The 13,239-nt window shown below is 38.5% G+C and overlaps 1 protein-coding gene and 1 pseudogene across 4 annotated transcripts in view; both read right to left on the bottom strand.

Moving 5' to 3' along the window:
- Positions 1-13,239, bottom strand: part of KIF2A (kinesin family member 2A) — a 69,618-nt gene that overhangs the window by 27,473 nt on the left and 28,906 nt on the right. For 3 of the 4 annotated variants that reach the window (XM_007451167.1, XM_007451168.1, XM_007451169.1), the window contains exons 2-3: positions 7,178-7,272; positions 6,666-6,785 (exon numbers count right to left, since the gene is read on the bottom strand). In XM_007451167.1, coding sequence (XP_007451229.1) covers positions 6,666-6,785; positions 7,178-7,272 — 215 coding nt within the window. Of the gene's footprint in view, positions 1-6,665; positions 6,786-7,177; positions 7,273-13,239 lie in introns of those variants that run through there. The other variant, XM_007451170.1, reaches the window with a different exon arrangement.
- On the bottom strand, positions 1,241-4,049 carry LOC103073008 (poly(A) polymerase alpha-like; annotated as a pseudogene).

The following is a 13,239-nucleotide window of genomic DNA, read 5'->3' as shown; positions in this document are numbered from 1 at the left end:
ATGAAAAAAGGAGTAGAGAGCTGACTAGATGTCAAGTGCTTGCTAGAAATGATTTTTAAACGTTTCTACATGTAAAATTTACTGACAAATTTTAGTCGACCATTTAAAAATAAAAATTTGTTTAAAATTCTTGGAGAAAATGCCTTTTTGCCCACATGTTTAAAATTGAAAATCAACTTTACTATAGACAGGAGTTTTGTGGAGCGTATAAAATTCCTCATATTTAGAGATCAAATGGCCATCCAAGATAGATATCATGTTTCACAGGCATTATTTTTAGTCACCCTAAAACTTCAGCCATGGGACCAAAATTTAGTGTTCTGTGCCATGTGGCCACAGGGTCATGCTTTCACATCATGGCTTAAGAAAATACTGGCATTTTGTTTTTTATGAAAGAAGTCCTACCTTATGCATACAAGCAAAAAGGGGAAAAGAAAAAGAACGCGGAGGGAGCAAAACCTTTGTTTCAAAGACAAGACACTGAAGGCAAAAGAATGTGGAGCTTTGACAAGCTCAAAGAAAAATATTCGCTGGCTGATCACTGATTTGGATGCACTCTAAACAATTCTATAAATAAAACCAATATAGCATTTCTTAATCATGACCCCATCAAAATGAAGTATCTCCTAATTATTCTTTCAATGTCAAATATATACCCTAGAGTCGACATTTCATTTTTAAAGGTTACAGCTACCTCATAGGGACTGAACTAGATGTACTCTTATCCTTTCTCTGAAGTACAACAGTACACCACTGCACAATGGCATCCAATTTGAAAAATAATGGTAAAGGAAATTCTTCAGGAAAAAATGAAAATCTATCAAGCTGAAAATCTAAAATTAGTTCTACTTTCTAATAAAAAAAATACATAAAAGTGCATCATCAGAATGAGGAATTCTTATGCCAGCTTGTATTGCAAATTTTCCAAACAATGCAGCAAACATAAACTCAGTCCACATGAATACAAATACAGCTTGAGTTTTTTTGTTTTTTTAAAGGCAGTAATTTTTTGAAATAGTTAATGCAACTGTTGCTAACACAATAATCACAGTACTCCTGGCTTCACATACTAACCTGGACTTCCAATCAAGTGCTGATTAGCCCAGTAAGGGAGGTCACAAAAAAAACCTAAATCCATTTTCAGTCATGTCTAGTCTTGTACCCTCCATTCTCCTTTCTTAGCATTTGAAGACAACAGGTTGAGTTGGCAGATATTGTTTATGGACCCCTGAGGTTGTTTTTACTGATTCAATCTCAGTTTTATTGAATTCCTGATAACAGGAATAGGATTTGCAGAGAGAGCAGGGCTATCAGAAAGGTCTGTACTGGATGTTTTCTGAGAGGCCAACAGAAAAGCCGCTGTCTGAATGGTTTCCTTTTTTTTTTTTTTTTAAATAAATTTATTTTTTTATTTTTGGTTGCCTTGGGTCTTTGTTGCTGTGCACAGGCTTTCTCTACTTGCAGTGAGCGGGGGCTACTCTTCGTTGCAGTGCGTGGGCTTCTCATTGTGGTGGCTTCTCTTGTTGCGGAGCACAGGCTCTAGGTACACAGGCTTTAGTAGTTGCTCGTGGGCTCTACCATGCAGGCTCAGTAGTTGTGGCGCATGGGCTTAGTTGCTCCGTGCATGTGGGATCTTCCCAGACCAGGGCTCGAATCGGTGTCCCCTGCATTGGCAGGCAGATTCTTAACCACTGCGCCACCAGGGAAGCCCAATCTGAATGGTTTCTGATTGAGTTGTACTTGTCTCTGTATCAAGTTCTTCCTTTGTTTGTTTTATCATGCCCACTCAAATCAAGACAGCATCTTCACTTGTCTCATCCTCTTCTGTTTTGGTTTTCTTGGGACTCTCTTCTTTATGAGGTGAGAATGTCTTCTTGACTCCTACTATAGGATTAGGTATCTTTGTTGCTGCATTTCCTGAAGGTCTTGGTGGTGGGTTTATCAGACGTGTTGAAGAAACAGCTCTGGAGACCGTAGGCTTTGGTGGTGAAGAAATGGCTGGTTGTGTGGCAGTCTGAGGAATGCTTTCACTTGATATACCCCCTGAGCTTTCACTGGAATTTACCTGTGGCACAGAAACTTCAGTAGCCTGTATGTTGGTCATAGATGCTGCTGTTACAGCTGGAGCAGGACTGCTTCTGCCCTGAGAACTGCCAGAACTGTTCAATGGACTGGTCTTCGTAGCACTGGTAGGTGAAGACACAGACATGCTGTTATCACTGTCCATAGACAAGTCGAGGCTGCTGTCATGCAGAGGTGTCAACCTGACACCTTTAGTTGAACACTTTTTCTTTTTCTGAAGCACATGATTAGGCAGTAGTTGATAGAATTGCTTTCTTCTTACATGCATTGCAGCAATTTTCATGTCCACCTCAAACGTCTTGCTGTTTCTTGCTTGCCTATAAAGACTGAATATCGTAGGTGAGACTAACACTGAGATTTTCAGAGTTTTCTGTTTTTTTAAACACTAACCCAATCACCCACATTGTGTGAAATTCTTCCTTGTCAGGATTTTCTTTGGGTGCTGGAAGTGACTGGGGATTCACATGAGCCAGTGTAATAAATTCATTCTTCTCCAAACTTCCAACCAGGATTCGGACTTTTTGTTGTTGTTGCTGTTTTTTGCAGTACGCGGGCCTCTCACTGTTGTGGCCTCTCCCATTGCAGAGCACAGGCTCTGGATGCGCAGGCTCAGCGGCCATGGCTCATGGGCCTAGCCGCTCCGCAGCATGTGGGATCTTCCCAGACTGGGGCCCGAACCCGTGTCCCCTGCATCGGCAGGCGGACTCTCAACCACTGAGCCACCAGGGAAGCCCAGGATTCAGATTTTTGATTCCACCAAGCCCACCCATATTAGGCATTGTTTTTCAGTTGGTGCACTTGCTAAAGTACAATATAATGCTTGTTCTTGTGAAAGAAGTTGGAGCTTCAAAAAGTTTGGACCACTCTGCCTTACTCAGCAAAATTTCATCTGTGATAGCAAGACCTTGTTTAAATTCCTCAACCACAACCATCCGTGTTGAAACGGACACATTGTACGTGGAGTTCTGTTGTGGGTATGGTGGTGTAATTATAGGCATAAGATGGTACCTATCACTGGGATTTACCCTTGGGTCCCATACAGGCAAATTAAGACTGCATTCTTCAGGCTATTTCAATAGGACTGGATTTGGCCATTCCCATTTAGAAAATACCAAGAAAATTTATGTACAAGAGTTGATGCTATTGCATTTGGATAAAGCTGGCAAGTTCTTGCTACTAGCATAGCCCAGGAAACACCACCGAGGAAATCTAATATATTGGAATAGATGTGGTGGCATTTGGCCCACAGTTTGATAGCTCTCAGGGTTAACCTGAAGTTGTCAATGTTTGGTATTAGATGCAAAATTTAATCGGTTACCCTGCAACCGTTAAGACTTCCTATGCGCCCTATATCTAAATTTTTAAGCAGACTGTCATCTCTTAAGTCCAAGTCTTCTGGAATAGTCTGCAGTGATAATCTTGCAAACAAAATATCAATCTCTATCCCATCAAAACACAGTTTTGATAACTGGTACAAGTGCCTCTTCAACAGCTCTTACATCTTGTACTTCTTCCTGTAATTTCAACTTATAGAATGAGGTGAAAAAGTCACTTCGATCAACATGTCTTGGTGCAACACACAACGCAACAATATCGGCACCTTCTGTATGTACTCCTAATCTATAAGATCCAAATGTAAAAATTTTTCCACCAACCTTTTCAACGAGAGATCGTGGAAGAGTCTTGCTTTCACTGATTTCTCATATCCACTCTTTTACCACGTTATTTAATTTTCCCAAAATTAAAGTCCTCTTCCTCTTCAAAAAGAAAGTTTCTCTTCCTCTTCAAAAATGCTAGAGGGCTTCAGTCTCAAACAGTTTGTGTGTAAGTAGGGAGTCAGTCTCCTTGGGGGCTGCTAAGCTGATGGGAGAGGTAATGCCACAGTGCTTCTGTGGCGGCTGTGTTTGTGGTGATCCCTGCGTTGTAACTGGAAATGGCATCGTCTCCTGCGCTGGCAACGCCCAGTCACTCCCCCCCACACTCCTTTAAACCACTGCCATCCTAGGCAAGATCCACTGAGGCGGGGTGGGGGGGTGGGGGGATGTTTAAGCGCTTCTCCTCCTTCCCCTTTGTCCTAACATGGCCTCAGCTTCCTTTAATTAAACATACGTGGGTAGACATACAATAATATAAAACTAAATGAAAAAAAGGGAAAAAATAAATGACAAAAAACTAAAATTATCTTCTGATAAACTATCACTAATGCCATCAATATTCAAGTTTTTTTTTAATATGAGTATCCCGCCACTGCCCCAAAATATTCAGGAATGAAAACGAGCCAGGCACTGTTCTAAGGACCTTATATGTATTAATCCATTTAATCTTCACAACAACCCTGTGACATCATTAGTATTGCTATTCTGGTTTCACAGATGAGGAAAGTGAAGCAAAGAAGGATTAAGTAATTTCATTAAAGTGTGTGTTTTTTAATCATCATGCTATCCTGCCAAAATCATGTAATACACTTCATCTCTGGATGTCAGGGGTAAATAACAAAATACTAGTTTTAGACAACTTACAGCCCATTGTTAAACTGAAACATCAAAATACTATGAAATGCACACTGTCGGTTTTTACTAAAAGGTTTCATTAGACTTTCAAAGACTTCAACACTGATAGGGCAGCAAGTTTTTGGTCCTATTATTTATTTACCAAGACTTTATTTTATTCACCTAAAAAAAAGATATCAAATCATGCAGTGGGTCTCAATGCTAACTGCACGCGCAAATCAGATGGGTACTGTTAAAAGGATATTGATGCTAGGGCCACCCTTTTTTTTAAACTATCTATCTATCTATCTATCTATCTATCTATCTATCTATCTATTTTATGGCTGCATTGGGTCTTCATTGCTGTGCATGGGCAGGCTTTCTCTAGCTGCAGAGAGTGGGGGCTACTCTTTGCTGCAGTGCATGGGCTTCTCATTGTAGTGGCTTCTCTTGTTGTACAGCATAGGCTCTAGCAACATGGGCTTCAGTAGTTGTGGCACATGGGCTCAGTAGTTGTGGCTCATGGGCTCTAGAGCGTAGGCTCAGTAGTTGTGGCGCATGGGCTTAGCTGCTCCGCGGCATGTGGGATCTTCCCGGACCAGAGCTCGAACCCATGTCCCCTGCATTGGCAGGTGGATTCTTAACCACTGAGCCACCAGGGAAATCCCAGGGCCACCCTTTAGATAAAATAAAACTGAATCTCTGTGAGTGGGTCTAGGAATCAATATATTCTAAAAAATTTCCAGGTGATTCTAATGTACACCAAAGGTTGCTAATTACATTCCAAGAAGGATAAACTATGATGATCATTCAAGGTTGTGAAGCCAAGTATGAAAAACAGTCCACTAACAAGGGGTAACTAACGAATGTAAGCAGTGACTCTCAATATGTTGAATTTATATAAATTGAAAATGTCTTATGGTCATATGCATGGTTTAAAAAGCACAGTTTTGTTGATATTGTTGAGTTTCTATCATATTATATGTGGATGCTTATGTATGTCTTCCCTGCAAAATAGTGAGTTCCTATAGGGCTAAAGTCATGTCATATTAATCTTTGTAGAAGATAAAATCAACAATGTAGTAAGAATTTTTGATTAACTTATTTTATTTATTTTTGGCTGCATTGAGTCTTCGTTGATGCACCCGGGTTTTCTCTAGTTGCAGCAAGTGGGGGTTACTCTTCGTTGTGGTGCGTGGGCTTCTCATTGCGGTGGCTTCTCTTGTTTCAGAGCACAAGCTCTAGGCATATGGGCTCAGTAGTTGTGGCTCTCGGGCTCTAGAGCGCAAACTCAGGAGTTGTGGCGCAAGGGCTTAGTTGCCCCACAGCATGTGGGATCTTCGCAGACCAGGGCTCGAACCCATGTCCCCTGCATTGGCAGGCAAATTCTTAACCACTGCGCCACCAGGAAAGTCCATGTATTAAGAATTTTGAACACAAAGAATTGCAGATTTAACAACTGTGAGGGAGTATGTGATTTAAAGAGTTGTATTCTGATACAAAGTTTTAACACAGAGACATTTCAATAGAGAGGAAGAGGAATTATCTTTTAAAATAATAAAAATCACGTGCCTTTTATTTTTGTGAAGCTAAAACTGTTAGGGGGCATAGCATGATTTTAAAATTTATAAATAAATTATTCTTCACAGATAATACAGAAATAGTTACACTACTATCTGTCATTTCCCATTTTTTAAATAAATGTAAATAGCAGAATTACTATTTCAAAAGACTACTAAAATGGGAATTTATTATGAATAAGAAACTCATTTTTTTTTTTTATCAAAATCATATGTATTCACTCAACAAATATTAGCAAGCAAATGGTTTCAACCCATGTCTCCTAAGAAACAATTAGCCTTAGGAAAAATCCTAATCAGGCATGGAATTTCTAGGATCTTACGTAATGATCGTCATAATTGTGAATTAGACAACTGTTCGATCCTTGAAAGTATGTGTGTATATACACGCATGTAGATGGCAGAAAGAATTAAGGTTTTTCTTAAAAAGCAAAAAAATACTTAAACATACTCTTCACAGTCCCATTTCAAACCAAAATACACAGACACCCTGCTCTGAATTTGTATCACTAACCTTTACAATTTTGTTTACTTTGGCTGAGGATGCTGGAGGTGGGGGCGTCTCTGGACTGGGCTCAATTTCTTCATCTGGTACAAGGTCAGGGTTAAGTGAAAAGATGCTCTCCAGGTCAATCTGTTTGATAAAATGCATATATTCTGAGAGTGAATTTGGACAATTAACCTTTCATTTTCAAATAAATTTATACACAGAGAATAAATGTTAAACAATTTCAGCCTAAGGAACATTATTACCTTGAAAATTAAATTATCTAGAATTATAACCCACATATATTTAAAAGAATCTCTCTTAAGGTAGTACTTTGTGGTCTTGATCATATGTCCAATCACATAAGATATGCAGGAGGAATCTACCTTTTTATCAGTGAAATTTTTTAATCACTTGAAAGTTTTTCAAGAATGATAAAGGATACATGCACTATATTAAACTATACAGTTTTCTGTTTTGTTTCATATTCAGAATCTTGACTATAAGACTAGAAATAAAATTCAACCCAGTGATCATACCTCTTTGCCTTTTGTATCTCCATTTTCTATCCATTCAACAGTTACACTTTCATTATCTTCATTTAAAGATGTTACCATTGCTTGATGTATTCGGCCTAAGTGAGAATAAAATACACTTTTAAAATGCCACAAATTATGGTATTCCTAAACACTGTCAAAAAAATTTTATAATTTACAAACTTACAAAACTATGATACTACTTTCCTTACAAGGGGTTTCCACAGATTCTCAGGATTAGGGAATGAATTTTATCTATGGGACCATAAATCAATTTGCCAATTGTCAAGACCAGGAACTCACTATGAGCCAACAGTGATTCTGAAGAACACAGAACAAAAATTAATGAAGCAATTTTTTAATACTATGTAGATATAAATACTTTTAAATTTCATTATCATATACTGTACAATTGATCAAATTGTTTTAAAATTATTAAGAAAAGGAATCTGAGTCCAAAAAGTTTGGGAAATACTAATCAAAAATGTTCTCTAAATCCATTCCACTCCTTACTTTCTTTGACGACTCCAGTATTTACCATCTATACAGAGAAGACGTTATATGTTATGTATTAAAGTTGTTTTCCCTCTCCTAATAGACTGTGGATCTTACCTGTTAATAACTATAGATCTAAATATTTTACATTTTTACATAATATTCCATTATGTTTATCACAACTTATTTAATACCTATTGATGGTCAGTTAGGTTTGTGCAACTTTTTTTACTATTATAAACATTGCAAAAAATACTATTGCACATGCTGTCATGTACTTGTCATCGCACAGATCAACATATATATATATATATATATATATATATATATATACACACACACACACACATAGGAGTATGAGTACTGCGTGTGTATGTTTGTGTGTGTATTTTTTTCACTTATTTCATCTGTTTTCATCTTACCCACCCATTTGATTATTAGTCAAGTAAGGATGGGAACTATTTGTTATATATCTGCATCTTCAATATTACCTAATAAAGTACTGAACATATGGAATTTTCATATGTATTTCCTAAATGAAATCTTTGAGGCATCTATAATTTATCTTAGGATAATTTACAGCTCTTTAAAATCTTTTTAAAATCCAGATATATAGTATATAAAACAATGTTATTGTAATAACAAGGCATACAGTATCTTTAAAGAAAATATGAATACTAATAATTTTATACATATTACTGTCTATGTATGAAGTTACTGTCAATCAATATTTTTTCTATATGGGCTCATATAAAAAGTTGAAGAAGAAATAAATATAATCTTGTTAAAAATTCAAACTTTGAAGATTTAAGTACATACTCTCAGCTTTAATACTGGTGCTTTTTTATGTTTTTTGTTTGTTTTGTTATAAATTTTATTTATTTATTTATTTATTTTTGGCTGAGTTGGATCTTCGTTGCTGCATGTGGGCTTTCTCTAGTTGCGGTGAGCGGGGGCTCCTCTTCATTGCGGTGCACGGGCTTCTCACTGCAGTGGCTTCTCTTGTTGCGGAGCACGGGCTCTAGGTGTGTGGGCTTCAGTAGTTGTGGCACATGGGCTCAGTAGTTGTGGCTCGTGGGCTCTAGAGCACAGGCTCAGTAGTTGTGGTGCACGGGCTTAGCTGCTCTGCAGCATGTGGGATCTTCCCGGACCAGGGATTGAACATATGTCCCCTGCATTGGCAGGCAGATTCTTAACCACAGCGCCACCAGGGAAGCCCTGGTGCTTTTTTAAAAGCTAAAATATGTACTGGCAATCTTTCCATGACAGATCAACATTAATTTTAACAACTTCATAGCATTCCATAAAAGGAATGCATCATAATTTATTCCTTTACTAGAAGTAATTTAAATTGTTTCCAATTGTTTGCCATTACAAGATGCTGCACTGAGTATATGTACATAGGTGTGACTGTTTTCATAAATAACATTTCTAGAAGCAGACTGGGTTAAGGAGATTGAAATTTTGATAGATATTTGAAAATTGCTCTCCATTTATATTCCCATCAACAATGGGACCTATTCCTCTATACCCTATCAACACTGAGCATCATCAATTTAAAATACTTTTACCAATATGATAGACTAGATCTTTCTTTAAGCTACTACTTTGTGAGCACATATATGTCAGAGACTGGCTCATTTAATCTACATTGGTTCATTCAACATAACAAACATACCTACGAAGTAGCTACCTCCCTTTTTAAAATGACGAAACTGAAGCTCATGGTTATACAGCTAATAACTAACACGGATTTGAACCTCAGTCAGATGCAAAAGCACTTGCTACTATCACTATGCTTCTCTTCTCTCCTAAATCAAGCTGATGAGGAAGAAGCCTGTGTGGCTTAAATTCCAAATACCCCTGTAAAAATTCATAAACTGTAGCATAGACTCAACCCTCACTGTGAACCAGAAACTCCTAGGGAGATTTTTTACAAAATAAAATGATGATGCCCGAGTTTTACCCCCACATACTGTCATTTCTTACCAGTTCCACGGAGATCACCTTGTTGTAAGCCACCAAGGCCTTGATCTTGAATTACTGCAATTCTCTCCCAACTGCTCTCTCTTCTACCAGATTTGCCCTAAACAGCCTAAACATTCCTGGTAAAAAACTAAGTCAGATTATTCCTTTGCTCAAAACTTTCCAGTGGCTCCCCATCTCACAAGAGTAAAAGCCAAAGTCCTTCCAAAGGCCTTTTAATGTCATATAACAAAGACCTACATGATCTGACCCCTCATTACCTGTGACCTCATTCATCCCTGACTATGGTAATTCTCCAGTTTTACTGACTGATCCCTATCTCACACAGTATTCTCCCTCCCTCCAAAAAAGTTCTAAGTGGGTCAAGGACTAAAATGTGAAAGACAAATGTAAAAGCAACTGAGTAACTCGCGGTGCCATTTACTCAGATTAAGTGTACATTAGAGGAGAAGCAAGTGTCGGGGGTGGGGAAACGATGAGCTGGAAAAGACTGAGAGGATTCAAGGAAGAGGATTAAAAAAAGGGAAATCAGATAATGCTCACTGAAATTTGATTTGGACAGAAATCAGGTAAATAACCAGTACAAATAGTATATGTCAGTTGGGTCCTCTGGGAAGCAGATGTTGAGACAGCTATGAGGACAAGAGGTTTATTGTGAAAGATAAAAGGAGAAGGAAACAGGACTGGTCATGGAAAACTTTCAGACCATGATGCCTATCTGAAACCTCTGAAAGAAAGGGGACATAAAGCAGGATTGAGCAAAGAAAACCTCAGACCTTGATGCAGATCTGACAGTCTTGGCCAACCCATCAGGGAGCTCCAGAGCAAAGACTGACCATTAGCAGAGTGCCACACTGGGCCTAGTACTCACACCATGCTCAGTCACTAGCTGGAGGTTTCCCAGGAAACACGAGGCTTCAGCTCAAAAACTATGGAGCCTTGAAGATATTAACAGCTGAGGCTGTCGGCTAAATGCACTCCCTGAAGCTGAAGAAGTTCTTTTTCAAAGGGAGATCCAAGCAGTGTATCTATGATTGCCACAGGATGTGAACAAGAGAAAGACTGAGTTTAACTGGTAATGGAAGCGGAGAGTAGACCCCAGAGAGCCATGAGCTGCCCTGCTATCCAGCATCACAATCTAAGAGGAGCTACCATCTCCATAACACGAGTAGTGAGGCTGAGACCCAGCTGCCACTCCTCCCCCACCCCACCACCCTTGGCAGCCTCACAACAGTAACACCCACTAGTGGGGACAAGAAGATTATTGCTACAAAGGTTTTGGGAAAAGTGAAGTGGTTTAATATAACACATTGACACGATTTCATCAATAGGAAATGACCCCAAAGAAGATGCAACTGAACAATGGACTACCATAAAGAATAACTTCCAGTAGGAAATGGAGAGGCTGTGGTTGAGGTTGTTGAAGAAGAGTACAGATAGAGGTCTCCATGCAATTCCCAACAGAACTACCACAGTAATAAGAATAGAGAAAAGCACATGCATGTTTCAAAAGGCAAGACCAACACCACCATTCTTACTGTTAAGCATCTAACACAATATTCCAACATTCCTAAGGAGGGAGAAGTGACTTAGTGTACTGATAACTAAGTGTGTGAGGAGAGGCAGACCAGTGGGACAATGTCTATATTAGGATCACAGATTACGATTTCACAGGGACTTTAATCTGGAAAGGCAGCCTTAGAGAGATCAGTAAGGAAAAGGATAAAGAAAATCACGGAGATAACACCCAGTATCAGCAACAATAGTACCTCCACAACTTCCATTACTAATGCAAACACCCAGAAAGTCTTAAGCCACAAATCAGGAGAGTCAAAAGCAGCTGATCCACCAGTTAAGATGAGGCTCTAGACATGTAGTAGGGCAGGACTGAGAAAATGTTGGCTTGTCTCTACCATAGTCCAGTTTACTCAACCAACAAGAAATGAGTGTGTTGTTTATGGTTTCCTTTGCTGTGCAAAAGCTTTTAAGTTTCATTAGGTCCCATTTGTTTATTTTTGTTTTTATTTCCATTTCTCTAGGAGGTGGGTCAAAAAGGATCTTGCTGTGATTTATGTCATAGAGCATTCTCCCTATGTTTTCCTCTAAGAGTTTGATAGTGCCTGGCCTTACATTTAGGTCTCTAATCCATTTTGAGTTTATTTTTGCGTATGGTGCTAGGGAGTGTTCTAATTTCATTCTTTTACATGTAGCTGTCCAGTTTTCCCAGCACCACTTATTGAAGAGGCTGTCTTTCCTCCACTGTACATTCCTGCCTCCTTTATCAAAGATAAGGTGACCATATGTGCATGGGTTTATCTCTGGGCTTTCTATCCTGTTCCATTGATCTATCTTTCTGTTTTTGTGCCAGTACCATACTGTCTTGATTACTGTAGCTTTGTAGTATAGTCTGAAGTCAGGGAGCCTGATTCCTCCAGCTCCATTTTTTGTTCTCAAGATTGCTTTGGCTATTCGGGGTCTTTTGTGTTTCCATACAAATTGTGAAATTGAGGTGGACAGACCTAGAGTCTGCCATACAGAGTGAAGTAAGTCAGAAAGAGAAAAAAAATACCGTATGCTAACACACACACACACATATATATATATGGAATCTAAAAAAAAAAAAAAGTCATGAAGTACCTAGGGGTAAGACAGGAATAAAGACACAGACCTACTACAGCATGGACTTGAGGATATGGGGAGGGGGAAGGGTAAGCTGTGGCAAAGTGAGAGAGTGGCATGGACATATATACACTACCAAACGTAAAATAGATAGCTAGTGGGAAGCAGCCGCATAGCACAGGGAGATCAGCTCGGTGCTTTGTGACCACCTAGAGGGGTGGGATAGGGAGAGTGGGAGGGAGGGAGACACAAGAGGGAAGAGATATGGGAACATTCGTATATGTATAACTGATTCACTTTGTTATAAAGCAGAAACTAACACACCACTGTAAAGCAATTATACTCCAATAAAGATGTTTAAAAAAAGAAATGAGTGTGAAATTCCAGCAATAAGAAATGAATAAAAAGACTGGATCTGAATGAACAAATGAAGTGTTAAGTGTTTGCTTTTTGCCAGTGGATCAGGCAACTAGAAATATCTGGAGTACCTATGCGGCATGGGGGGCTTTATTATTTTTACCAAATGATGTCTCTGAAAAAAAATTTCTAAGACTGAATTTTCCCAATATGCCTTTAAAGGTTTTAGTTTGTCTGTTTTATATATGGCTCAGTTGAGATACTCAAATATCTCATTTTTAATTGTAGTAAAAATTTATAATTTGATTTTTTCAAAAGTCAAATAGTAATCACCTGTTAACAAAGGTGTTAAATAATAAAATAAAAAGAGGGACAGATATGAGATTTTTCAAAGGAAAAAAATCATTATGATTTTAGTGATAAATAACATATAGGTATTATAGGAAAATTGTGAGCCTGGATGACTGGGAAAATGATGCTACTAGTGGTGGAACAATGATCTACTTTCTCCTGAGTCTATGCTGTTAATTACAATCATGCACTGGTGTTATGAAGACAACTACAGATACAGAATTACAAGCTCAGAGTTAGAAATATTAATCAGTGTT

Source organism: Lipotes vexillifer, unplaced genomic scaffold (assembly GCF_000442215.2).
Source record: "Lipotes vexillifer unplaced genomic scaffold, Lipotes_vexillifer_v1.1 scaffold1362, whole genome shotgun sequence".
Lineage (NCBI taxonomy): Eukaryota > Metazoa > Chordata > Mammalia > Artiodactyla > Lipotidae > Lipotes > Lipotes vexillifer.
Note: the sequence above shows the minus strand (reverse complement) of the source record. Positions and strands in the feature narration are given on the sequence as shown.